General features: G+C 42.9%; 1 protein-coding gene across 7 annotated transcripts in view; it reads right to left on the reverse strand.

The window, feature by feature from the left end:
- Nucleotides 1-565: 565 nt before the first annotated feature.
- The window catches only part of ACSL6 (acyl-CoA synthetase long chain family member 6), a gene marked incomplete at both ends in the record, with an annotated part of 56,495 nt that continues 29,084 nt past the window's right edge, over nt 566-27,976 (reverse strand). For 2 of the 7 annotated variants that reach the window (XM_084252412.1, XM_084252410.1), the window contains 12 exons: nt 566-703; nt 6,602-6,673; nt 7,539-7,640; nt 9,509-9,652; nt 11,996-12,112; nt 12,823-12,911; nt 14,844-14,916; nt 15,915-16,010; nt 17,941-18,075; nt 18,470-18,604; nt 19,879-19,956; nt 21,572-21,645. In XM_084252412.1, the coding sequence (XP_084108538.1) occupies nt 566-703; nt 6,602-6,673; nt 7,539-7,640; nt 9,509-9,652; nt 11,996-12,112; nt 12,823-12,911; nt 14,844-14,916; nt 15,915-16,010; nt 17,941-18,075; nt 18,470-18,604; nt 19,879-19,956; nt 21,572-21,645 (1,253 nt within the window). Of the gene's footprint in view, nt 704-6,601; nt 6,674-7,538; nt 7,641-9,508; nt 9,653-11,995; nt 12,113-12,822; nt 12,912-14,843; nt 14,917-15,914; nt 16,011-17,940; nt 18,076-18,469; nt 18,605-19,878; nt 19,957-20,013; nt 20,092-21,571; nt 21,668-27,976 lie in introns of all 7 variants that reach the window. The other 5 variants (XM_084252411.1, XM_084252409.1, XM_084252413.1 and 2 more) reach the window with 4 other exon arrangements.

Genomic DNA, 27,976 nt, shown 5'->3' on the forward strand with positions numbered 1-27,976 from the left:
AAAAATTAGAGAAAAAATTTTTTACATCAGTAAAGATAATCATGTTTAAAGATTCTGAAGTTATATAGAAGATGAATTATCATGTTTCATTTTAGCATGATTTTGTAGACCTAGTTTTAATTTTTTAAGCCTGATTTAATTGTGATTTTGACTATCAAGTTATTGAATGAGGTAGTCCACATTGCCTAGATATTTGCTGTATCTGGTTACTATTCCACAAATAATTAAGTACAGTATATCAGTTATATTTTTCTTCATGTTTAATAGTTCTGTGAACATTGAGAATATATTACTTTTAGTGGTACACAGTTCTTGAGAAAAGTCTTGATTTTTACATTGCCATTGCGATATTTTTAGCAGCTCACTACAATATCATTTTAATAAAAATAAAGTGTACTTGATGATAGAGAAAATATTGTTAAAGACCTCTTGGGACAGAAAAAGGCTCAGTCATAAGGTCACGTGCTTATTCATTTTCAGCTGCGTCATTCTGACTCATTACTTTCAAGAATAACTATAATATTGCTACACAGTCCATTATACTGAGAAGAACTTTCCTTGAACTTCACATGGAGATTGAGTAAAGCGCTTCTATTTGTTTTTTGAAGTACTCTCTCAGCTCAGGTCTCTTAGCCTTTAGTGTTGGTGTCAGCAAGCCATTTTGAACTGAGAACATGTCAGAGTGGATGTGAATGGCTTTAACCTAAAAACCAAATGCAGAATATATCTTTATCAGGAATATAACACAGCATTAATAGCATACATGATAAAAGTAAACAGGCATATGGGAACAGACACTGCTATAAAAACACTGCCTATGTAAGAGTCAAAATATGCTAATAGCATTTCAGCCTATTTGACATATCAGGAAGCTATCTTTTCCCTTCTCACTCTGTCATATAGGTCATCAACAGGAATGAATTGGTGGTTTTCCCTGGGCCAGGGAGTGCAGATACAGAGGAGTCATGAGTGCCCCTGCTGTCAGGGACTGCACATGTGCATCCAATAGAGCAGAACAATGGGCAACTGTTAGACTCTGTATGAACAGGTTGAAGGGCACCAAACTCAGTTCTGGTGGGGGAGAGTGAGGAACAGTCAGGGAAGACTTCCCAAATCAGTTGAGTGTTAAGGAATGAATAAGAATTAGTCAGCAAAGAAAGAGGTGGGTGGAGAAGGGAATTCTAAGCAGAGGTAACTCCAAGGACAAAGCCATGGGTATGAGGAGTGGCAAAGTGTGAGAAAGGAATCCAAGTGGCTTCTTGTTGTAGTTAGCAGGGGTATTGCTGAATATATGTTTTGGAAAGATCTCTCTAAGAGAGATGCAAAAATTGTTTTAAGGAAAGCTAGGATTGGAAGCAAGGAAACCAATCAGAAGGATCAGGCCAATAGGAAAAGAAAGAGCCTATACCTAACAGCAGTGATAGAGACAGACAAGTAAACAGTTCTAAAATGACTCAGATAGTTGGTAAAGATGTAATAAAGAGGGAGACAGAATTGAAGACATCCAGGTTTATGGCTTGGATAGCTACATGGATGGTGAAGCCATTCACAGAAGGAATATAATGTCTAGGGAGAGACAGGATGAGTCTAAGTGGAAAAGTTCTGCCATTGGATTTTATCACATCTAATGGAAGGTGGCACAAAGGGATCAGAATGAGTGCTTACATTGCCTGCTTCCATGAGACTGATTCCAGGCCTTCTCTTACAGTCTCTTTGGCAAGTCTAAGTGGGTGTCCAGAAAGACAGAGGAACTAATTTAGGAGGTCCTGTTCAGTTCCTCCTATGGAGGCTCCAGCTTAAAGGGCACTATCAGTTCTATTAGAATTTTGTGCTGTCAGCTTGGGCTGACTCCTGAAATGACACTCTCTACAGGAAAGTGCATCCTGACTGACAACTTGGTCTAAATTCAAGGACTTTGTTGAGATAATAGACCCATATCACTAAGCCATTAACAGGGTTATAAAATGCTATAAAATAGACTTTAATAAGTTCATTGCCAATACATGTGTTAAATATGCATATGCATTAATTTATTGTTTTGTACAATTGCTATTTAGTGAGCAACTACTGTGTTAGGCATCCAGGGGGGATACAAAGCAGAACAAGGTAATTTCCCTGCCCACATGGAATTTTCAATCTAATGAGAGATGCTTCAGTATGATGCCGCTACTATGGGGACAAACACAGGCAGAGTCAGATGCTTTTCCAATCCCCCTACCTGCTTTTCCATTCTACTGGAATGGTTTGGGCAAAAACAGTCTATGTCAGTCATGACAATCCTGTTTCCTGATTTCCCGGTCTGTCTTGCAGCCAGGGATTGGCCATGTCAACCATTTTTGGCTAGAGAGAAGGGAAAATTTCACTTCTCTAATAAAAGATTCAGACACTCCACCCTTTATTGAAAACTCTCCTTTTTTCCTTTGAATATGGACAATGTCCAAAACTATTACAGCTACCTTGTCACCAAGAGGTGCTAAGAAACCATTCTAAAAGTAGAGAGTGGAAAGATAAGTAGAGATCTTTGAGGACCTTTGACTGCCTGTCTTTGGATTTCATAGGGTGGGAAAAAAACATATTCTTTGTCTTTTAAAATACTGTGGGTTAGGTTTTCTGTTTGAGCTGAATGCATTTTTGCTTATACCACAAACTCCAGGTTTGGACAGGATTCATTGAAAATTGAGTCCCGAGTTGAACTCTGAAGGGTAAGTAAGCTTCTGCCAGATGAAACTAGTAAGGGGAAGGGAGGGGGGTTATTATATGGTCTGAGGAGAGGAGGATGCGCAAGGCAGAGGCAACATGTGCCAAAACATATCTGGGGCATTACAAGTGTGGGTAAAGCATACGGTATAAATAGATCAAAAAAGATGAGTCTGGAGAGGCTGACTGGGGCCAGACTATAAAGGATCAGTGTCAAGGTGGGGAGTGTAGACATGATTCTTTAAACAATTTTTAAGCAATGAGAGACAGAATGACCCTTTGGGAAGACTATTTTATTCAGAATGAATAGGAGAGAGGTAAGAGTGAGAATTGGGAGACCTGTCAAGATTGAAGGTGATTTGGGCTACAAAGTTGACAGCAAAGATGGAAATCAAAACAGGGGAGGGAATCTGTTCTTATACAAGGGACTATGGTGATGGTGCAAGGGTGAATTGGTGATGGGAATTTTGCGGGGACTACACTTGAAAGAAAGAAAGCATTCATTGTACAAAAAGGAAGAACGATATATGAAGAAATAAATAGCAGAGATGAAACTATTAAAAAAAGAAAAAGCAATTTTGGGAGCAGAAAGTTCAGGACTTACAATTGGTTTGGTTAAGTGGTAAAGAAAGAGATAATAAAAATGGCTCTAGGTTTCTGCTTGAGCAGAAAAACTGGAGAAAAGCAGATAGATTTTTTTTTTTTTCAGGTGGGAGGATCAAGTGTTCATGTTAATAAGCTTGAAATGCTTCTGAGACCTCCCCCCCAAGTATTGTTTGCACATTAGCTATATTAGTATGTACTAGCAAGCGCATAATATATAATAATGTATCAGCATATATTAGATATTAACTAAGTCACAAAAAGACAATTACTATATGTTTTCACTTATATGAAGTACTTTGCAGTACCTACAGTAGTAAAAGTCAAAGAGACAGAAAGTAGCAGTGAGAGAAAAGGGCCAGACCAGTTGCTTAACACTGACCTTAATAAAGCCAAACCTATAGGCTTTTTTCAGAAGTGAACCAATGATAAAACCAATTTTTATTTCCTATAATTATGTGTTTTTTACAAAATTAAAACATGGGGAGAAAGGAATGAGCATTTTTATTCTTCCTTTATGCCTAACACACCATACAACTTGTTTTCTCATTTTTAATAAGCAAAGTTTGGTTGAGGAGAGGAGGAGGGGTATGATTAATGTTAGCTTCCTTTCCTGAATCTATTAGCACTGAAAAGTGGTTCTAATTTTTTTAAATTTAGAAATATAGTAACATTCAAGTATTGTATTGAAATACTATACAAAAATACAAAACAAAACAAAAAAAATCTCAAAATCATTAATTTATACCAACTCATTAAAACACAGGACTTCTTGAGGAAACATAGTAGTTGAAGTTTTCAATGGTATTACTCAATGCAACACTTTAACATGTATTACTTGTACATAATAAACACAGAGTAAATAAGGAAAGTAAAAAATTGTAATTAGGAACACTTCCCTAATTACAATCAATTCATATCTGATTTAAACACAAATTGGTTAGGCAAGTATTTTAATGAGAGGAAATACAGTGTTTTTAGTAAGGGTTTAACTAAGCAGAATTTGAAAAAACTAGCAAATGTTAAAGTTCATTTTGTATTGCCTATGCAAACTAATAAGGCATATAAATGTCAAAAACGATTAAATCATAATTAAGCATGCTCATATACCTTCCAGGTACCTACATATTTTAATTATTAATACAGCTATTTAAAAATTTTTTTATTGAGGTAATGTTGGTTTACTTGTAATTTGTAGTTGTATTATTCCCAGTGCTTTCTATCTATCTATTAAAATATATCTTCCAAAGATCTCCATAAATTAATAATGGCCTAATCTAGGGACTGACTGCTTTTGAAAATTAAATTAGATTAACTTTTTCCTAATTCAAAATTTAATGCAGATCAATCCAGTCCAGTAAGTCTGAAGCCCTAAAGCTTTTATTGAATTATTTAAACCTTAGACTTACAAATCTATTTGTGTTTGTGTTTTAAAAAAATTTGTGTTAAACCTTAATCATTCATTTTTGAGGAAAAGAGAAAAGAACAAGTTGACAACAGATTTTGGATTAACTCATAATTATGTTGAACTCTGGAACACAATCTCCTCGGGCATGAGGCTTAGTTTTTGCTCTTTGGTCAACTTAGGGCACACACTGGCAGTTTGTGGGGGTAGTGGGGGTGGGAGGATACCACAGACCAACAAAGAGGAAAATGAGAACAGAGAAAATGAAGAGGTTACAGCCTTGGCAGTAAAACTCAGGCATTTGGGATGCCACATGACTTCCCTGTAGTTGAGGTTACCATGGTGAGGGCAGGTTATTAGAGCAGAAATGCTGCTAAAGGCACATGGAAAGTTAAAAATACATCTCCTCTCAGTAAAATCTCAAACTAGTGTAAAGGTTAAAACTGAAACTAAAGATCCCTCTTAAGTATAATCTGCAGAGTTGGTAGTCTTTTCCATGAAGAGGAACCTAGATGTTTCTCACATGCCCTTGGTGAGGTCAGGAATCCAAATACCAGCAGGGGGCGCGCAGACCTTGGGAGTGTGCAAGATGTCACCTGAATGAAGTCAGCTTACAAAATAGTGTCCTTAGGCCCCAAACACTACCAGTGCTTTTAGCGCTAATCTTTCAGATCAACACACAGGCCCAGACCAACCAGGTAAGGTCCCTGTTCCACATAGCCACATATGACCCAGTCATACAGTTCCCCATTAAGGAAAAGCAATAATGTTAGTTCCAGCAAACTTTGAAATTTAAATAAGTATTATGCCAGAACTGACCTTTCATTAAGAAAGATAAATGTAACTTGCCTGAACACCTTAGATTTCATAATTTTTAAAAATACTGATTTACCCAGACATTATTTACCCTTATACAGGTTTATAGATGAGGGTAAAGTCATCTATTTCAAAGGAACACTGGAAAGATCTATTTTAAAAGAAAAACAATTTTCTCAGCCCCTGAAACTACTTTTTAATTTTCACAGTTTAAAACTTAAGCAATTAAAGTCTTGATCAGTGTAAAGGTTTTTAAGTTGCAAATTACTGCTACAAGAGTTTGTATTTAAAACTGGTTTAAAAATGTTTTCAGGTTATCATCAAAATGAGCACAAAATCAAAAATTCTTATAAACCTTTCAGATCTCTTATATAATTATTTGGGAACTCAACTGGAGAAACAAACTTTTATGAAAAGCAATTATATTAAATACAGGGAAATTTTTTGAATCGGTATAATAATATTTTTCTGCTGGGGGAATTTTAAGATTTTTGACTGAAGAGGAAGTGTATAATTCTGTATATAAAAAAGACCAAATATACTTAGGAACTCAGTAAGAACCCCATTCCTGCAGAGACAAAAAGTTTTAGAGAATTGCTGTGTCCTCTCCCAACACATTCTTTACTTCCTTCTTTTTGCAGAGGGCATGATGGGCTGACCCATCAATGGCCTCAGGAATGCAATCCTTCCACTATCCTAGCAAGCAAGTAAGCTGGCCTCTTCCAGCCAAGACAGTCTCCATGAAAATAAAAATAACAGGACTCTGGTCTCAAGTATTGCTGGCAGCTTGGAGACAGACCACACAGACATGATTTGTGACAGCTAGGATAATGTTTCAGCTTTATGAATGTTTGTGATGATGAAAAGGACAGCCTCACTCAGCATATGACCTATTTTAGTTCAAGACGAAGGCTGGTGCAAAGTCAGTGAGCAACAGGCCTTCAGGGGTCCACTGGTACACAGCCTGACCGCAGGCCATAGCAGATGAGTAGGGAATGTAGGTCAGGGCCATCAGGGCTTTAATTTAATTTTCATCTCTGCATACAGGCCCGTAACAAATATGGGGAAGGTAATAGTTACCTGTTCAAAAGAATGGAGTCCACTTTCTTTTCCTAACCTCACCATGTCTTCCAAAATGATTTTCTTCAGCTCCTAAATTGACCCATATACATAAAATTACAAGGCAAAAAACAAACAAACACATTTCAAAATGGAGGTAGAGAAAAACATTGAGTTTTGAGTAAAGCACAACTGGTGATTATGCTAACAGGCTCTACCCTGCCTCCCACTGAAGATGATACTCTGGGACCGCATGCCAGTCACCACCTTTCATCAGGCAAGTAAGGCCAGGCATGAATGACCAAATGCACTTGAGTTTTTAAAAAGTGGACCTCTGGTCAGTCTGGTGAATATGGACCTCTGTCATCCCCAGAGCCCCGTAGGAGAGCTAGAGTCCATAGCTGCTGAAGAGAGAGGGTCCATGTGACTGGAGAGGGCTGATACTGAGCCAGACAACAGATATGTTCCTCCACAGGACTTTACATGTGCCATGGGAATGTTTCTGGAAGTTGTGAGTAGCTAATGCTAATGCTACACAGAAATAACTGTGTTGCTCTTTCAATTCCAGTAAAAACAAAAGCTACTTTACATTTTGAAAAGAGCAGGTCAGTAGGTCAAACGCTTGAGCTCATCTGATTCTGCTGCTAATGTGCTGTATGGCCTTGGACAAGTCACCTCCTTCTCAGAACTTTCCTCCAAGCTTTGAAACAATGGGGCAAGCTTTGGTGATGTCTCCTGGCTCTAAAATTCAATGGTTTGTCAAATTTAAAGAAGTAGGAGTTCCTTCAACAACTCCAAAAAAGCAAAACCTCAGGTAAAAGATTCCACCATTCACAAAATAATGTTAGAAATTCCCCTACATGTCCAAATTTCATGGATATACTGCTTTTGTGCCTCTCATTATACAGTATCATAAAAATTCCAACAGCCTTTTAGGAAATAGCACCAAGGTACCAACCTTATTTGTGCAGAGTTCTGCATATGTCCCTTCAATTCCTCTCTTCTGGGCCCAGCTGGGCATGACTTCAGGGTCGGGCACAACAATGCCCACTAAGAAGGCCTAGAAAATCCATGAAAGGAAAACAGTCATGACAAAAGCCTTTTAAAGTGGTTATTTGTGATCCATCATTAAAAATAATTTCTTGGTATTCTCAGACTCCACCCTTTTCTAAAAATAAGAATATGCTTCAGTTATGAAGCATTTCCACCAATATATTATACATTCTTGACTGTTTATTTACTAACTTATTCCCCTAAATTGGCAAGAAAAACAAACTAAAAACTAAAAAGTTTAAAGACAATCAGTAAAGTTTAAAGACAATCAGTCCCATATGTATCTCTGATTCTCATGCCAATCCTAAATGAATACATTTCGGGATGCCAATCAAACAAATCCCTGAAGCAAAAACATCTTTTTTTTTTAGGATTTCCAGATTATTATGAATTTGTTGTACTAATATTGTTCTCATTCATGGACTCCATTTTAATCTTTTGAAGCACTTTTTTTTTTATTTAATAGAGGCATGTTTATTTATTTGTTTGTTTGTTTGTTTGTTTTTTATACATGCACTGGGTACAGTCAGAAGCGCGGGAGGGTGAGAGAATTCACCAGAGCCAGAGCAGGGAGCAGAGCAGGCAGAAGGACCGAAGGACACTGCTGAGGGGAGCAGCGGGCGGCAGGAGAGGTCTGCGCGCCATGTGGGGCCCTCCTCCGGTGGCCTGGGAGCAGCCGGGGATCGAACCGGTGCCGCAGAGGCCGCGGGCAACTTTGCAACCCAGCACTCAACCGCTGCGCCACCGGGGAGGCCCTTGAAGCACTTTTTTTTAAAAAGAATTATTTATTTATGCATACAAGAACTTGGGTATAGGATACAGGTGTGGGGTTGAGAGGATTCACCAGAGACAGAGTAGGGAGCAGAACAGGCAGATTGACTGAAATACACTGCTGAGAGTAGCAGCAGGCGAGTCAGGAGAGGTCTGCTGCGCCATGTGGATAGCTCCCTGGCTGGGGATCGAACTCTTGCTGCAGTGGCTGTGGATAGTTTCATAAGTTGTGTTTTAACCCCTTGCGCCACCAGGGAGTCCCTTGAAGCACTTTCTTAAAAATCTTTAACAATACCTAGTTATATAAACCTAATGGCAACTCAGAAAATATTCACAGTGATATTTTTGACTTCAAAGCTGAAAGATGTTGAAAGTAGAACATATGTCCTCTTCAAATAATTTAATCCTAATTAGCTATCTTACCATCAGTATCATTATTTGCAAAACTCCATCCAATTAGCTATAAAGTTCATTTACATATTTCAAAACAGCAAAAATCTTGTATTTTGCTTTAGCATCTTACCTCAAAATTTCTCTTTGAAGTAAGTAGAGCATAAGTTTAAAGTAGTGGGAATGTGTATTACTATTACCTCAAGAAAATAACTTCATAGCCGTTTAATAAACTATAAGCAGTTGATATTTCTTCTTTAAAAAGGGATTTTCTCGGGGCCTCCCTGGTGGCACAGGTGGTTGAGCGCTGCACTGTGAAGCTGTCCCCAGCCTCTGCAGCGTGGGCTCAATCCCGGCCAGCCGGCAAGAATCCCACATGGCGCAGCAGACCTCTCCTGTCTTGCCCGCTGCTCCCCTCAGCAGTGTATTTCGTCAGTCTGCCTGTTCTGCTCCCCGCTCTGTCTCTGGTAAATCCTCTCACCCTCCTGCACATCTGGTCTGTACCAGATGTTCTTGTATAAACAAATAAATCTTTAAAAAAAATAAAAAGGGATTTTCTCTCATGATTCAATATGCATAGGAGAATACCAGTGTCTGATTGGAGTCAACTGCTAAAATGTTTACCAATTTAATCAAATACCAAATACATAGCAACTTGTTCCAAGATAACTCTAGATTTTTCAGAGTGGGAGGACTGAGGCAGAGGGGACTTGCCTTTAAGCTATCCCCGTGGACATAGACTTGTGCCACTGGATCACTTCGAATGTAGATGTTCTCAATCTTCTCGGGCGCAACATATTCTCCCTGAGCAAGTTTAAATATGTGCTTTTTCCGATCAATAATTTTAAGAGTTCCTGCCTGTGGAGTTGGACAAATAGTTTCATAAACATATGGCATTCCTGAACCTGAACCCTTCACTCCTTGGTGCCATTACCCCTGCCCTGTCCTATCCTGCAGACCCCTCCATGTCTGCTTCTCCAGATGGCATCTGCTCTTCTGGTGCTACTGTACAACTGGAGAGAATCACTGTGCCCCACTGGTTGATGGTTCCCAAGTACTCCTGGGCCCTGAGAACGGATAGTGGCACTATCCTTTCTCATCAACTTTGCTGTCCACATGAGTCCTTCCAACCCCAGTCACCCTCTTGCCCAGCAACAGATCCCATTAGGCCTCACCTCTTGGCTATGCCCTTGCTCCAGCTGTCCCCCTTTCACCAGCATGTCAGATTCACTCCTTTAAACCAGCCCTGGGCTTCTCGCCCAACACTGCCTCCACTCCCAAAGCAAAGAGCAGCCTCTTCATTCGCCAGGCACATAGCACAGTGCTGGCCAAGGTCCCAAGCACTCTTACCTGACCAGCCAGATAGTATTAGGAGTCCATCTTTCCAGGACCTCTGCAGCAGACAGGTCACCCCTTCAGCAGTGATTACATCTGCCTTTGGCCTCCAGAACACCAGTCACCTTCCTGATTCCCCTTGACCTTTCTGAGTTTCTGAGGTGATTAGGTGGATCTCTTCCCTCTGGCTCAGCCCTTGAAAACTGCACTTTCCTCATCATTTCCACTGACAGGATTCCTTGTGGTAACTACCATTTATCTCTTCATTGGCTTAACCTTTTACTTGACCTAGCTGATATTATTTCAAAATAATTTAAAAAAAATTGACTCCCACAGACTGCCCACCTACTGTCTTGTGTGTGCCTTGAGTTCAAGCAAAACACTAGGTGCTTTATAGGAATTAATTTTTACTTGCTCCTCACAGTATCCTCCAAGGTGGGTGGTTTTTATCCAACTTACAGAGAATCATCAGTAGATCCAAGATTTTTGGTGGGTTTCAAGGTTTTTTTTTAATGTTGAGTACTCTCTTCAAAAAAATTAATATAAAAGGAAGTGCAGAGCCTTGGAAGGGACTTATGCAAGTGAAGCCTCCAAAGTGTAAGCTTCTCTAGCTAATGGAGCAATTCACTCTCTGTTGGCATCCAGGGCCCCTGCAGCACCTCCAGCCTCCCTCCTTCACACCTATGGCCCCCAGTTGGAATTGCCTGCCTCACACCTCAAGCATCTCTCTGCTCAACACATGCTATTGCTCCTGCCCTGTCCTTCCCACTGTCTCCTCTCTCCTTGAAACATGACTCATATTCTGAGACAGATCCTGTGGGATCCTGTCCTCCTCTTCCTCTCCCTAGTGAGCATGGTCCTCAGTTCATGCTAATCATCACACTACAGATGCATCACCCTCCAACCCCCAGCAGAATCCCTGACCCAGGCACATGCCAGGGATATATCTCATCTGCTATAGGAATGAGTTTCTTGAAAGAATGCACACAGATCTCAGTGAACAAGCCTAAAGATCCCCCAGAGGGCTCAACATTATTCACATACCTGATAAACTCAACATCTCAGAATGTCCAACCAGAATCATAGCAACTTCCCAGAAGTTTTCCTGGGTGGCTGCATGAGGTGGGGATTCTCTGTTTCAGTGACAGAGGCTTTATCTGGTCATAGCTTTCCTTTAAGCAGCTTTGGGGTGAGAGGCATTTTGCTCAGTGCTTTCCAGGTATCATTTCATTTATTCTTGACAACAGTACCCATAGTGGCAAGCAATGCTATTATTCCTATTTCACAAGTAACAGAATGAAGCACAATAAAAGGTTTAGACTAAGAGCTGGGGGTCAGAGCCAAAGAAAATGATGTAGCCTTGCTCTCATTCTATAAATGAACCAATGTGGACCCCTCAGGGGGACAGGCTTTGCTCAACATCACAAGAATAACTTCTGGCAGAGCCAAAGGAACTCAGGCATCCTCCTGCCCAGCTCCAAGCTTTACTCACTGCTCAGGGCCATCTCTCAGCTCAAAGTTCCAGAGAAAAGAAATACCAGAACCTTTCTCAGATTTCTTAGGGTTATAACCCCCTTGCTCCCTGTATTCCACAGCACTGTCTTCTTCAAAACCATTAGGAGTAGGGAGTGGGTCTCAAATTCTAGCTCTGCCCTCTCACAAAGATCCCCATCACTTTCATCAGGAGGATGGGGGAGGGAGGAGGAAGATTAAGGGGGGCAAGGTAAGGAAGAACCTCCCAATCCCTAGAGGTGTTCCTGAAGAATTATCACAGTGTCTATGGAGAAAGCTCCATCTCAGGATTGAGTTAGAATACACACCCTCCCATGACCAAAATGTTTAGAGCTCTGTTCCAAACATACGCACCGGCAACCATTTCCCAATGTCTCCAGTGTGAAGCCAGCCGTCACTGTCCAGGGCCTCTTTGGTCCTGAGTGGATCTTTCAAGTAACCTTTGAAAACATTTGGTCCTCTCACACATATCTGTAGGGACAAACACCTAGTTTCTCTCAGCCCACAGCGTAAGTAATGCTAATGTGAAGCTGTCAAGAGGCATGAGGAGAATAATATCCCTCAGGAAATCCATTGTGGAAATTGCAATGAAGGCAACAGAGGACAGGAACAGCCACTTCCAGCTGAAATCTCTCCTCTCCCAAGCAGTGTCTCCTCCATCTTTCCTCCATGCCCTGGCCTCCCTCTGTCATCTTTCCTTCTTCAGGAATTCCCTAGCTGTCCACATAAGGTACTTGATGACACTGGTTGGGGGCTCATCAAAAGCTGATGGCTGGCTGATTATACCAGAGATGCTTGAGACCCCTGCTTCATGACCAGTCAGCTTTCCCACTCACTCTCAGGGAATGAACAAGTACAAGCCAATTCTATCTATCCCATCTGGCCTATTTGCTAATGGTTTTGTTTTTGCTGGGACAGACACACAGCAGAAGACCATGCCAAGCAGGACTAAAAAAAGAATTTTTTTAAAAGTTTGGGAATTCCAAATCTTGATTTAGACCAGCCTGCATTGGGGTTTGACTGCTCCATAAACAGGAGAGGAAGAGCTGAATTCAGGCCAGTCATATTTAATCAGTGATTTAAAGTGATTTACACATTGGATGAAAAAAGGATAATTCCATTTTCATTTTTTAACTCACTACATGTAACACCCACAGACATGAGTGAATGCCTCAGTTTACCTCTCCCTCTCCTTTGCGTGTCCAGTAGTTCAGTTCCTCGACATCAACCAGCTTGATATGATTGCAGGGCAAGGGTGCCCCTACGTGCCCTAGAACACCAGACCAACAGAGCACATGTCAATGTTCAGATCAATTTTAGCACTGAAGATGGCCCTTGCCATACCCCCTGACCTGAGTGTTCAAAGTGAGCAATTATGGGTGAAAAGCTGTTAGATGGGTATTTGTAATAGGCAACTGCTGAGTACAGATGACAAAATAAAGTTCCAGAGAAAGGAGAGGCCAGCCTCTGCTGGGCCTTTATTTTATTCTTAAAAAGTGGGACAGGCACAGCTGTTCTAGCACCAGCATACACAGGATCTGGGGGCTCACACCAACCTGAACATACAGTTAGGTTTTTTTCTACAATAATGCCCATATTAAGACATTTTCCCTCTTCTCAGAATACATGTTGGTTTGGGATCATAAAATAAAGCCATCTTTGCCAACAATTACCAGACTTTGGATTCATGTGCACAGTGATCATCTAGAAGTCTTGTTAAGATGTAGAGTCTGATAGCTCTAGACTAGGTTTGGAATGAGGGCTGAGATTTTCTACTGCTTACAGGTGCCCAGCTGAGGCTGAAGTCTCTGTCCCACACACTTTGAGTAACAAATGAATAGAAAACAAGGATGAGGAAACTCACACCTGAAAAATAAGGCCTCAGGTTTTCTTGGTTTTATACACTTCAACCACAAAATGACATCTAAGTTTTCTAGTGATTACTAAATAATTCAGTGGCAAGGTGGAGGATTTTTAGGCAGGTGCTGGCCAAGGTCCTGAAAGAGATGTGAGTCATGCAGATGAAGAATGAGGTTGTGACACTTTGGTTTCTCTTTTAGGTAAGGAAGCTGCCAAATCTTTCACAATTGTGCAAAGGTATGCATTTCTCATACTCAATATTCTCTGGAAGTTTTTATGGTAAGGATGAAAAAAATACAAAACCTCAAAAGTCTTACATAGGAAGATGAAAAGAATGACATAAAAGGGGAAAAAAATGGCCAAAGAGGATAGATATATGAGAGCAATCAGGAAATGTGTTGGTGGCAATAAGAAAAAAGTTAGTGAACCAGCACCTCAGAGACAGTTCTTATAGTAGGTTTTCCAATGGTAGATATGTCGAGGTATTTATATATAAAATGCACTTTTAAGAGTTAAAACTTGAAAGAAAAAACTTCTGTATGTGACTTGGCCAAATGTGATTTCAACTCAGAATCCACCTATCATGTTTCTGCTGACTCTGTAAAGTGCTCTGAAAATAGTATTGCATCACTGAGCATATTTCTTTTGTGTGCACATCATCCCAAGTTTTTTTGATGTGTAGTTAGTCAAACTTGGGCATGAAGAGGAAGACAGTATCCTGAAGGATTCTTTTGCTGAGTTATTTTCAGATTGTTTCAGTGTCTGGTCTAATTTGGTGGACATCCCATGAGCTACCTACTGCTTCCTCCTTGCCCTAAAAAGTGAGTCTCTTCAGAATGAGGATGTGGATAGGGGCTGCTTCTTCCTCAGGCAGCCTGCCTTCTAGATCTTATTGTCACTGGAAAATCTAGGTCCTGAAGGGTCTCTGAAATGGCACTATAAGAAAGAGTGCTCTTACCTCTACAAACTTACCTCTACTTCCTAAATCATAGCTAAACCACAGCTTACTTCATTCTAAAGCGACTATAAGCAAGTATAAGCAAGTATAGCAAATTCAATGCACCACTATTTACTGATTTTTCTAGCTATCTTCTGAACTGTTATTTTTACATGACTTTTATTTACCTATAAAAGAAGTGGAAAAATGCAAAACAATGTAACAAAGAAAACAATAGATCCATAATGCCACAACCTATAAATATCCAAAATCAGTGTTTTTCTTTTATTTCTTTTGCTTTCTTTGTAAGTATGTAAATATACTTTCTGTGATGAAGTTGTAGAGCCTGCCACTTTTACTCAGCAGTGCCCTATGACCCATTCTCTCATCTTTAACCCATCCTACCTGAGGTCCAGTCCCCAGGTGTGGTGAAGGTACATCCCGCTGTGCACTCAGTTTGGCCATAACCTTCATAAACCTTCAAGCAAAACATGGAAACCACACTGTAGGCACACACGCTCCTGCAGCTGACTGGCTGCCCTTTGCAGCCAGCCACCTCCCACTGAGTATCTGGCTGCACCATGCTGGGGAGGGTGAAAGGGGCTCTGGAGGTAGGTAACTTCATGTGAAGCTGAACACAGACAACTACTTGGCTTGGCAGAAGTGCTATTATTACCACAGACACTTAGTACAGAAGGTTATGTGGTTTTGGGGTAAAGATTTCTAACCTATTTTTAAACACTGATGCTACTTTTCACTTGGAAAGTATGCATTAAAGGCAAATATTTTTAAGATCCACTGTTTTATTTTGTGTCTGTGAGAGATTCCCCTCCAGAGCCCCATGTGATTGCAGGAATAAACTATGTGGTAGAGTCTGTCTTTGGGAGTGTTCAGGCCATGTTGGTGTAGAACAAGAAGACAGTGTAAGAAGCCTATGGCACCCAAAGTATAAAAATGCAAGCATTTTTGAAATACATGTGACTAGTTTACTTAAAAAAACTCATCAGTCACAACCATGTTATTATATCCTGTGTATGTAGGAACTTAATATGTATTAATTTTGAGTGGATAAATGAAGGAATCATTTCCTTCATTTTTAAGAGATGATAGAACCCATAGAATCAGAAAACAAACATAAATGGATCTTCATCCCCCCTCCCTGCACCCCTTTTCTGTGTTGGGAGATATTTCGCAGGCTGAGAAATGCAGTCACAATATAGGTGTGACAGATTCTCTAGCACATTGATGATCCCTATATAGTTTATTGGCTCCCTTGTCCCATGGACACACCTGGGCTTTCCAGATTATTGCAAGGCTATCCTGGCTTTCACTGCTGTGGACCTTTTTTTATCCTCAGAGAAGGGAGCTTTTATCCCACTAAAATCTTGCTCCCTTAATCTTTTTCTGCACAGTAAAGGGTGTCCTGCCCTAATGCACAATTTATTGCCCCCAGCGAAAGCCATCTAATGGCAATACCTGGCACCCCAGTGCTGCCCTCAGGAATCCAAGTACTGTTGGCGATGCAGGGGCTGCTCCAGTAACAATCATCCTCACACACCCACCAAGACTGGCCTGGAAAAAAGAAGAAACGGTCAGAGGCTGTGCCCCGGAGGTAGCGTCTACCCCATTTGGTGTCTACCCCATTTGGGGTAGACACATTCAACATTTGAACCCTACCGGGCTCTAGGGTAGAGACCAGAAAGGAGGCCTGAAGCCGAACAACACATGAGTTGAGAAGACCCTTCTCCTTTCAAAAGAATAAATCAGTTTTGTAACTCAACCCACAATATGACCAACTCTTTTATACCTTTTAAGATAAGTGCCATTAATTGGTGTGGCATTCTATAATCTTGAGTCTCTCTTCCTTAAAATACTCAACTGTTCCCTCACTCTCCCATCATTTGCTAGCATCCAAAACAATTACTTAGGACAATTTCTTCCCACTTCCATTTTAATGGCATGGCCCTTTTTCCTTTAATAAATCAATACCATGCTCTATTTACTATGCACTGCATAGGACAAAGAATTCTTTAAAGACTTTGTTTCTGTAAGCTGAGCCAAGACAGTTTAAATATTAATGTCAGAGCTGAAAATAGAGTAGTAAGAAAAAACGAGTAATGCTACTAATTAACTACAAATTGCTTGGGTAAGGCACAGGTGAAAACTTTAGTGGGATAAAGAAGTAATTCATGATGGGGGTGGTTTGGAAGAAAGGAAACAGGAAAAGAAAGATTCTTGGGGGTCTCTTTGGTGGCACAGGGGTTAAGTCTCATGTTATCAAGCGATTGCTAGCCACTGCAGCATGAGTTCCAGCCAGGGAGCTAACCCTTATGATGCAGCAGACCTCTCCTGTCTCACGTGCTGCTTTCCTCAGCAGTGTATTTCAGTAGATATGCCTGTTCTGCTCCCCACTCTCTCTCTGGTGAATCCTCTTACTCCCTGCCCCGCACCTCTGGCCTGTACCCTGGTTCTTATTTTTTTTTGAAAGACACTTTTTTTTAAAGATTTATTTATTTATACAAGAACCGGGGTACAGGCCAGATGTGTGGGAGGGTGAGAGGATTCACCAGAGACAGAGCGGGGAACAGAACAGGCAGAATGACGAAACACACTGCTGAGGGAAGCAGCAGGCGAGACAGGAGAGGTCTGCTTCACCATGTGGGATTCTTGCTGGCCGGCAGGAATCGAACCCGCAATGCAAAGGCTGCAGACAGCTTCACAGTGTGGCTCTCAACCACTTGTGCCACCGCGGAGGCCCTGTACCCCAGTTCTTGTATGCATAAATAAATAAAAATAAATCTTTAAAAAAAGAAAGGGCCTCCCCGGTGGTGCAGTGGGTTGAGCACAGCACTGTGAAGCTGTCCACAGCCTCTGTAGCGCCAGTTCAATTCCCGGCTGGCCAGGGAGATTCCCACATGGCACAGTAGACCCCTCCTGTCTCACCTTCTGCTCTCTCAGCAGTGTACTTCGGTTCTTCTGTCTGTTCTGCTCCCTGCTCTGTCTCTGGTGAATTCTCTCACCCCCCCGCACCTCTGACCTTTAGCCAGTGATTGTATAAATAAATCTTAATAAGTAAGTAAATAAATAAATAAATAATAAATAAATAAATAAATAAGAAAGACTCTTGGCCATCTGGCTAGAGCCTAGCGCTGATGGAAAGCAGCCATGGCTATGGCTACAGAGCAGAGCAAGGGAACCTCCAGCCCCAGGGGTCACTGGTGGATTTGTGCACCCATGGCAAAGCTGACATAGCACCTTGGAAGGTGGGGGACCTGCTTTCCAGGAGTACTTCTTGCTGGTTGCTTTTTGGCAACGATAACACATCTCCAAAGAACCAAAAATGAGTCCTTTAGAATTTCAATGGTGGTTTTAACTTTGATTTCATGAGCAAATGAGACATTTTATAAGACTACAGGCCACTGGAATGAAATCTAATTCTTCTGTAAGGTGATCCACCAGACATTTGTTTGTGGCTCTATAATCATTCATTCATTTTTCTTACCTGAATCTTATTAAAGAAGAGTTCATCCCAGATGCTATCATTCCTGACAATTCCACTCCGAACCTCAGCTTGTTTACGCCTCGCTGCAAATTCCAGGAGCCAGCGCTTTAATGGCGTGTCTGCCTGGCTGAAGATCTGAGGAACATAAGTTGGAAACAGTTGTTGGGTCTGCATATTCCATGATGTAACCCCTGCACCCAGGAAAAGGTCCTGACTGGCCAGCAGAGAAGGGAAACCCTGATCCCTTTACCCCTGCCAGAGGTGAATGTGTATCTCCACAGGATTACACTAACAAGGGTCAGATACATTGTAGGGCTAGAAATTACAAAAAAAAAAAATCTTGCCAACCAGGGTCTTCAAGGATAGGAAGAAAAATAGGAAGAAAAATAGGAGAGCCAAGAATTCAAGAGAGGAGATAACATCCAGGACCTGGGACTGAAGGCAGAGAAAGACTGCCTGGGCTCCAGAGTCCTCCATAGAAGCAGACAGGCAGCCACTCAGCCCTGCTAGACACCCCCATAGGGCTGACCTTATCGTACATCCTGTTCAGCAGTCGAGGGACCACAGGGAAAATGGTGGGGCACAGAGCCTTCATGTCATCTGAGAGGAGGCGAATATCTCCCTGGAAGAAGCCAACACGGCCTCCATGGCAGTAGACGACAGACTGGAGGGAGAGGACAGGAAAGAAGAGTCCCTCAGAGAGGCACCCTTGGCTGCGGTCCAGAGCTATCCAAATTGCTACCCATGACCCTCTAACCCAGCTTTGGCTGCTGCCATGAACCACTGAAGTAATCCCCCCTTTCCCCTCCCACCCCACCACCTTTGCACTAAGTCTCACTCAGGTATGAGGAGAAGAAATAAGGGATGGAGTGGAATCCTGAGCCTGTGGGAGAAACCCTAGCAGCCAGTCAGGTCTCACTGGAGCCTGCCCCTCACGCTCACTCCTATGGGGCCTCCCTGCAGACTTGGGCCTCTGAGCTGTATCAGCCCATATCACTGGGTCTGCTTCCCATCTTAGAGGGTAGAAATTTCCCCTAAAGATTTCTCAGCAACTCTGTAAGAGTGCACAGTGCCCATGAGTACTAGAGATGCTGCAAATGTTGGCTGTGGATGTTGTTTGGTGGGAGGCCAAAGGGGAGCCTGGCTAGTTCCCCATGAGACTAGGGGTACATCAGGGGCTTTTTATATGCTCCTTTATTTAATGCTTACGACAACCTTGCAAGGGAGACAGTGTTCCTTGTCTCCATTATACAAGTGAGGAAAACAAAGCCCAGAGATGTAAAGGGACTTGCCCAGAGTCACCAAACTATTTCACAGTATGGCTGGCATTATAATCCAGGTTTAGAAGGCATGTCCTGTTATACCAGTTCTACACCCAATCCTCATCCCAAGGCAAAATGAGAGAGGCTTAGAAGACACAGTTTGTCTACATGCTGGTCCCTTGAGTGACAAATGTGGAGAATTCTTTGTTCCCCCCCACCACCTCATATAGATTCCACCTCCCCATTCTCTCTCTACCCCTCAAGGCCTGTCTTAGGACCAGTCACTCCTCCAGTCCCATCTACAGCCTGAGATGTAATTCAGGAAGAATTACATGTGATTCCCTAACTTTACTGCCTTGTTATCTTTTTCTTAGGAGTTTACAAGCTATGGTATAGATGTGCCTTGGCCATAAATGAGCTACACTTGCAGAGGGTCAATGGTGGAACCCTTCTGCAAAGCTGCAATGCTCTCTGAGGAGATGCCATCAGCTGGGGTCTTCCCTGGAGCAGTGCTCCCAGGACAGATGGGTGGAATGGTCGAGATCCTCTGGCCCCTCTGACCCTTAGGTACCTTCAAAGGACAGGCAACTTAGTTCTACTTCAAGCCAAGAGTGACAAGTGACATTTCACTAGGGTTCTGGGTACAGATTGTGCCTCCCTGAAGCCAGGGCCTTACCTGCACCATTCGCTCAAACATGTGTGCTAAAGGCAAATAGGAAATGTGCACATCCGCACAAGTGGGAGCCCACTGACTCTGTAAGAAAACAGAAGGAGCCCAGGCAAGGCCCGGTCAGTCAGGTGGGCGTCTTACCTGGATTACTCTCTCAAACATGTGAGCCAGAGGCAGGAAGGAGATGAGCACATCGTCCTGTCTCGGAAAGATCACTTTCTGCAGGTGACGGGCATGGGAGACAGAAAGGAAAGAAACACTGACAGGAAGACGACAAGAGAGTCATAAAACAATAAAGAGAAAATGGTCCTAGAGGGGCAAACAGGAAGGGGGGGAGGGAAGTTGGGAGGGGGAGGGACAGAGAGAGAGAGAGAGAGAGTTAAGATGAGAGAGAAAAAAATGTAAGAGAGAGAAGGAAGAAGATGAAAGGTACAGAAAGAAAAGAGAGACAGAGAGACAGGGCAGCATAGGAAGCGGAGTGTTAGGTCGCAGCGCCAGTGGGTCTAGGTTATCTGCAGAAGCAAAGAGCCAAATGAAGCACACATAAACCAGCAGAGCTGAGCTCCGCAGGGAAGTCTCCTCTTGGACTGACCTCACTTGTAGTCAGCTGGCGCCAGCCTGGCTCTCTACCCGCCTCCCCACAGCTGCAGGAGCTGCCCTAGGGCCCATTTCCTGGACTTCCCCTGGCCACTGGGCAGGGATTCAGAGGGTCTCCTATCTCCTATTGTCAGCACTTTCTACTCCTTCCAGAGAAAGGAGCCCAGAAAACCCTAAGTCTCCATCAAGTATGGTTGGGGTATGAGCCGAACCAGGCCTCACAAGTCATGGCCTGGGAAAGCGGAGGGAGACCTGTCGGCCCACATCTCACAGATGGGACTGACCTCAGGGACAAGGAACAGGCCATGTTGGACTTCCCAGCTCACTGCCCTTTCAAAGAGGCCATCTTTCTCCTGGGCTGACTTGTGAATGAGTTATGACAAGCTCCTCTGAGAACATGGGTCTAGGGTCCTGACTTTTCTACCAACATATGTAACTGCCCGGGGCACATGCTCCACGATGTCATCCAGCATGAATGTGGATGCTTTTCCCCACAGTGGAGAAAAAGTATAACTGACATGAACAAGTACCTTTCTTTCTCCTTAAGGAAACTGTAGGGCATTTGGATACTCACCACTCATGGAAAAAGGTCCTTCTTTTCTTAGCTGGTTATAAAATGCTAACATGCTTTTGTCAGGCCAAGATATCAAGCTTTTTGGATTTTAGATTTACCTTTAAGTACAGCCTTATAAATTAGCAGTTGCCGTTGTTTCTCAGACTCTAGTAGTCCTTAAATACAAAATGACTGAATTAAACCCTGACCTACTTGAAAAACAAGTTAAGGAATACTTTCTAAATAAAGGCACACACAAAACCACAAGTATCTCAGTTTTTGAAGTTACGAATGGAAAATAGTTTACATGTTTTTCTCTCTGGGATCTGAATGCTCTCAGAAATCAACTGAATATTTATCAGATATGGATCATTTCAGAGGCTGGGGTTAAAAGTATTTATAAAAGTGGGGCTGCCCTAATGAAAACAGACACTTCTGCCAGTGAATAGCAGCCAAGTATATCAGAGAGAAAAAAAATAAAACAAAAAACCCCTGAGACTTCAAGGTGTCCTCAAGAGACACCTGCATTAGTGAGTCTACTTTATTCACCTCTGTCACTTTCAGAAAGCCTGAGAAATCAGCCACCACGTTCCCATGGGTGAGCATCGCACCTTTTGGGTTCCCTGAAAAGAGAAAGCAAGAAGGCTAATTAGTTGGAAGCTCAAGAGCCACTCCTAGAGAACAGTGCTTGAGTCGGCATTCCCGGATACCCACTTCCATCCACCTGGGCCTCAGGCCAGCATCCACAGCCACCATCAAAGTGACTGCTGCTTCAGGGCCCTTCATCCTGTGAACACTAGAAGCCCACCATCAGGTGCCGAGCAGCCAGGTATCAGAAGGCAGGGGACACAGCTGCAGAGGTAGGGTGCCTTGAGGCCAGAAGGCTTGGTTACTTGGCCTGTACCTTCCCCTCTCCCGTCTCTCAGGGAGCACAGGCTTTCGGCCCCACCTTCTCACATACAGCCAGCACTCATTGCTGCCCTTGGGGCCTACACAGGTCTAGTGTCCAGAATCTGGCACTTTAGGACTTGCTTGTCACATCCAGCCCCTGGAGAGAGCCCAGGCCTTTACTGCTGCTCACTGGCAAAGATGGGATAGCGATGTGCTTGTCTTGACATGATCTACTGCTCATGAGGAAACCTGGGAGCTCACAGGATGACTGAGTTGGAGGCTAGGTAGGGATCCTAGAAAGGGAGACCAGGTTGGTCACCATTTCATGTTGGAATGGACACAACACTGAGGCAGATGTTGGGTAGGTCTGACTGGGCTCAAATCCAGGTCTTTTCATTGTTAGCATAACCTTGGCCAGTCATTTCCCCTCTCTAACTGTCCTCACCTGTAAGAAAGGAACACAGGTCACAGGCCTTCTATAAGGTCTAAGGATATAATCCATGTACAAAACATGTTAAATCAGAAGTTTCCACTGAGGCAGCAGATATAATAGCTGTGAAACTCCACAAGGGGGGGCCAGACCATGTACAGTATTTATCCAGGAAATAAACTGGTACATTAACTTTGCAACCCACACCAGAAAGAGGTAATAAAAGGGCCAAATGAGTAGAGATTAAGAGAGCGAACAAAACTATTCACTTTTAAAATGGTTAATTTCATGCCATGTAAATTTTACCTTAGTGAGACTGAGAGGGAGAAGGAAGGAGGGAAGAGAGAAGGAAAAAAGAGGGAGGGGAAAAAAAGAGATTATTGTGAGGAGGATTTCTTTGGAGAGCGTTTTATAACCCATCAAGGGAAGGAATGAAGGATCTTCTCTCCCCACCCAACCTGATACCCAAGCTGACTCAGACCCTGTGAGGAGAGCTGATCATGTTCCCTGCAACTAGGGGAGCCAATAAGAAAGGTGAATAAGCCCGTGGCTGCCAAAAAACAGTAAATCCCAGGGACTGGAGATGGAGTCTGCAGAAAGAAAATCAGTCTGAAGGGGTGGGGGTGGGGGGTGGGTTAAAAAGGGGATCGTGTGCACCAGTCAATTTGCCATGGCAGAGGGATCACCCACACACACACATCAGGGGGAAGTGATAACAGTGCACACCGGGGCAAAAGCTGTAGAGGAGTAGGGGAGTGGGCAACCAAAGGAAGGGCGCTGCTTGCATCAAGAAAACTGAAAGCATCCTTGAAGCAAAGAGCAAATTTTAAACATTTGCCTGAAACCATCTCCCAATTTTTACATTTCACTTACTTTTTCTCTCTCTCCACTTACACCTGGTGAGAGAGAGTAGAAACCTTCACTAGCAAGCTGGGGGAGGAGAAACACCAGAGACAAGAAGAGGAAAGGCAGACCATGCCTTCCCCACCAAGTCAGCTGCCAGCCCTACCTGGGGAGAGGGGAGGTCTCAATGAAGTAGACACAGTCCTGTTTTGGGACTGATGATTGTAAAGTTGAATTAAGACTATGTTTGTGACTTGCAATGACCATGGGGCTTTTAATTACCTGGGAGTGACCAAAAGTGCATAAAATACCTACTTTTTATGTAGGGAAAGAAGAAGAATTACCCCCACTGAGTTAGTTTAAAGGAACAGATGGAGACAAAAACAAAATTGCTCTCATAATTATATCTCATGAGGCCTGTTTGCTCAACTTACTGGTGACCTATTTGTCAGAGACAAGAGCATCAATAATCGCCTTATCTCTGTCTGACCAAAATGTGTGGTGGGAAGGATTTTAACATGTGCTCTGGCAATAAACTATATTGCAGGGCCTCCCCGGTGGCGCAGCGGTTGAGTGCTGGGTTGCGAAGCTGCCCGCAGCCTCCGAAGCACCAGTTCGATCCCCGGCTGCCAGGTGAGGGTCCAACATGGCGCGCAGACCTCTCTTGCCGCCCGCTGCTCCCCTCAGCAGTGTACTTCGGTCCTTCTGCCTGTTCTGCTCCCTGCTCTGGCTCTGGTGAATACTCTCACCCTCCCGCGCTTCTGACTGTACCCAGTGCTTGTATAAATAAATAAATAAATCTTTAAAAAAAATTAAACTATATTGCAAATCACAGAGGGGACGCGGGTACAGGATTTTTAAATTTATAAATTAAAAATTTACGTTTTCTAATAGAAAGCTGTTAAAATATCCTCCTTCCGAAAATAATAAGATCCATGGGCTCTGTTTCATCTCTACTGATCCTTCTTTCATCCCAACATGTTTTCTCAATTCCAGGCCCCTATCAGAAAATTTCTAGCATAGAGTTGCTGAGCCCCCAAACTACTGTGAAGTATTACTTGGAAATTTTCATCTGCGGATTCTCAGGCTCTAGAATTTTCTAAGGAAATCCCTGAAATACTAGGCATGGAATCAGACCTGCACAAAATATTAGTGCTAGAGAGTTTTAGATCTGCCAGAGTGGCTGACTCACTCATGCCTAATAGGACATCAGAGTGGACAGTTTAAGAATCTCAAGAGAAAATTGTCTTTGTTGATGAAAAATATCTAAAGCCTCCATTTAACTTGGTGAAAACACACACAATGGTAGTAGTTTCTCAGTCTGCTTGGTCAGACAAGCCTGTTCCCTTCCAACGCGATGAGAAAAGTTTCAGAAACAAATGTTTTCTCGTAGTTATGAATTAAATTTTACAACCTTCTAATGAGTTACAGAATTTAAAAAAATCCCAAGAAATATTCAACTTATGTCCTCAAGTCATATCTAGATGTCATCCAAAGGATGTTGGAGAAGTGAATGTTAACCACCAATCCTGCGGTGAGACAAAAGGCCCAAGCTGGGGAGTAAAGGGTGGGCTGTTGGAAAGGCTCTGCTTCTTTGGCTCTGATTCAGGATAAGTGCATACATTCCTTTGGCAGCACCGCTTTTAATCATGATCTGGAAAATTTTCCAAGGTGCTGACATGGAGGAACAGGTTAAGTACTTACTCCTAGCTATACCTATATGCAATCCAGGTTGAGGGGTGCACATTTCCTATAGATTTACTGCAACATCAGTGAGAGGTGCTGCCACCAGGCCCTAGCATTTCAGCATTATGAGACCCACTTTTCATTTTCCTCCCTCTACTCATAAGCTGGCCATTCATGAACTTCATTTTCTCTCCAGCCACAGACGGGAAAATAACTCTCCTAGATCCAATTTCTGGAAATGGCCTTTTGGCTTCAGCCGGTGTTGGGTGGACAGCCCATGGCTGATACCTAGTGGGCATTTTACTGAGTGAAGACCTGCCCTAGATGGATGATGGCTTCAAGAGACAGTAGCTGTGGAGTGAAGCTGAGCTCCAAGTTTCTCTTCTAGGGGTGGGAGTTGGGGCTGGAAGCCATGCTGGACCCTCAGGCTTCCTGTTCCCACTTACACTTACTCAAAGGAGAGTTACAAAACATAGCTCTGAGAGAAACACTGTAGACGATTTATAATGCAGATAATGTTCATCTCCCTGCTAAAGTTTCCCAAATCTTATTTAGATTAAGCCTTACTTTCATTGACACCATAATTTTAAAGAATCAGGCTGGTAGGAATACAGTAATAACTGTAATCACAGCCAATTACGGGATACCCATTAATGTGGGCATCACTCTGGGCATTTCATACATACAGTAGTAGCTCAGTTATTTATTGAAACAACCCTATGCTGTAGGTATTAAATGTTTTCATTTAATAATCAAGTAAACTGAGGTTTAAGAGAGGATAAGAAAGTCTCCTAAAGCCACGCAATAGGAATGCTATAATGTAGTTCTGTGTGCAATGATGGCACCAGTCTTGAGCGAGAGATTACAAAAGGAGTGACTGATCAAGTGAGCATTTTCTCCAGAGACACTGCCTCGAACAGCCACAGCTTTGGGGTGGATGGACATTTATGTGCTCAGCCAAATGACTGAAGATGACTGGCTTTAACTGGGTATCCTCAATCTTCCCAGCCCCACTAAGAACTCCCAGCACTCTCCTGCTCAGACTCTTTGACAGACTCCAGACCTATGACTCCTGCCATCTTCCCTGTAACCCTCCTCCCAAGCAGTCATTTTCTCTCTCACTTCAGTCATTTTCCCAGGCTTCCTCTGGAGCACCCGGCTCTGACCATCCCACTAAGTCAATCCAGCTGTCTGTCTTTTCCACTGTCCCACCAGAGACCTCAAAGGCTTGGGGAAAGGCTCACCTCGCTGAAAGCATCACACCATGGCTGGTGAATGCTGCTCTATTCCCCATTCCTTTCAGCCTCCAATCAGGGTCCTGGCTGCTGCTACACAGAGCAGCCCCTACCCCACCAAATCTGTGTAGCCTCCCAGACTCCTCTCTCCTCTCTTCCCCCCAGTTGTGGGGAACATCTAGTTCCTGGCACTTGGAAGTTTCTTCTCTCCCCCATGCCCAATCTATGAAAGCTTTGGGGGCCTCGCTCCATCAAGCATTGCCTCCCTTTTCTCTATCTCTAGCAATCCAATCTCAACTGTAAGAAACACTTGGAGGTGTTTCCAGGAAATCACCCAAAAAACCCATTCTCCTCCCACCAGCTGCCACTCTTGTTCTCTGCCATTCCCTCACAATGAATCTTTTTTAAAAATAATCATTTTTTAAAAAATAATCATTCTCTTGCAGCATCACACACATATAGGAAAGCAATCAAATAAGCATTGGACTCAACAGAGTGTTTTCAAAGTGAACTTACCTGTGCAACCAGCACCCAGAACAAGAAACACATCATCACATTCCAGGACATCATTACCCTGGAAGGCAACTTTCCTGCTGACTGTGAAAACCAAAGCCTAGTTTATTGTGCTTATACTATTATATAAAAGGAAGATCTTCTGTGCCAGGTTTCTTCCACTCCACATTGTGTTATAACATTCTCTTGTAGACTTATCATTCTATTGCTGATGGGCATTTGAGCTGCTTTCAGATTTTGACTGTTCCAATCCTACGGACATTTTGGTGAGAGGGACAGCTCCTTGAAAGAAGTATCCACACTTGCTGAATACACACCCTCACTTCTCATTACTCTTCTGCCTGTCCCCCACTGGCCCCATGCCAAGCCTTACAAAGAGCACTGGCAGGTGTTTTGGGGGAGGCAACCTACGGGCACAGCTTCCCCACCAGACAACACTGATGGAGTCTGTTCTCTTCTAGTTTCTCTGGCTGCTCCACTCAGCCTCCATTTGGAACTCCTACCACTATTATTCCCCTCCTGTCTGTGTTCCCAGACCCTGTTCCTAAACCTTTTTCCTCACTCAACTCTCCCTTTTAAGCAACATTTACTTCCTTGACAGCAGCCATCCTGCCCAAGCGCTTGCCACTGACAATACCCTTCCCCCTTTCTCCTTCAGTGACTGAGCCTTCAGGACTGTGTTTGGATTCACTTTCTCTCAGCATCCTGTCTGTCCCGCAGTTCTGACTTCTTGGTGGCCTGGTACTCTAAACGTCCCAGGATGCAGCCCTTCCAGTGACCACATTGTATTGAGCAGCCTGATGACATGAGCCATGAGCTCATGAGAGCAGGGCTGTGTCTGTCTGTCCCTGTATCCTCACTCTACTCCTCATCAGTGGTTCTGATGCATAGGAGGTGTTCTGTAAGTGAGCCGAATGAATGAAATTACATAAATTAGAAAGAGGATGGTAAAAACACATAGCATGTGAAGCATGTATTTTAGACTACAGCATTTTCTACTCTGGGAAGAGAGGGTAACTAACTCATAAGGATATATCTTAACTATCATTCATAGATCTCAGTTTCCCAAACTGGCCTGTTACAACCACAAACTATCTCTTTTTTTTATTTCCTGGAGGGGGCATTCAGATTCCTGTTCAGCTGAACATACTTACCCATCAGCCATCACAGTACAGACAAACCCCAAGCTCATTAGGGGTTCCAAAGCACTTATCCTGGGAATCTCCAGAGATGTTTCCATCACATGCAAGAAGAAAATCTTTCCATAGTGATTCCACCAGAACTCTGAACTAAATGTCAAGTTCGGATTATATTCTTCATCTTTCCCCATAGAAAGAACCATGTGACCCTTGGTGA

The sequence above is a fragment of the Talpa europaea genome, assembly GCF_964194135.1.
Source record: "Talpa europaea genome assembly, chromosome: 13".
In the NCBI taxonomy this organism is placed as follows: domain Eukaryota; kingdom Metazoa; phylum Chordata; class Mammalia; order Eulipotyphla; family Talpidae; genus Talpa; species Talpa europaea.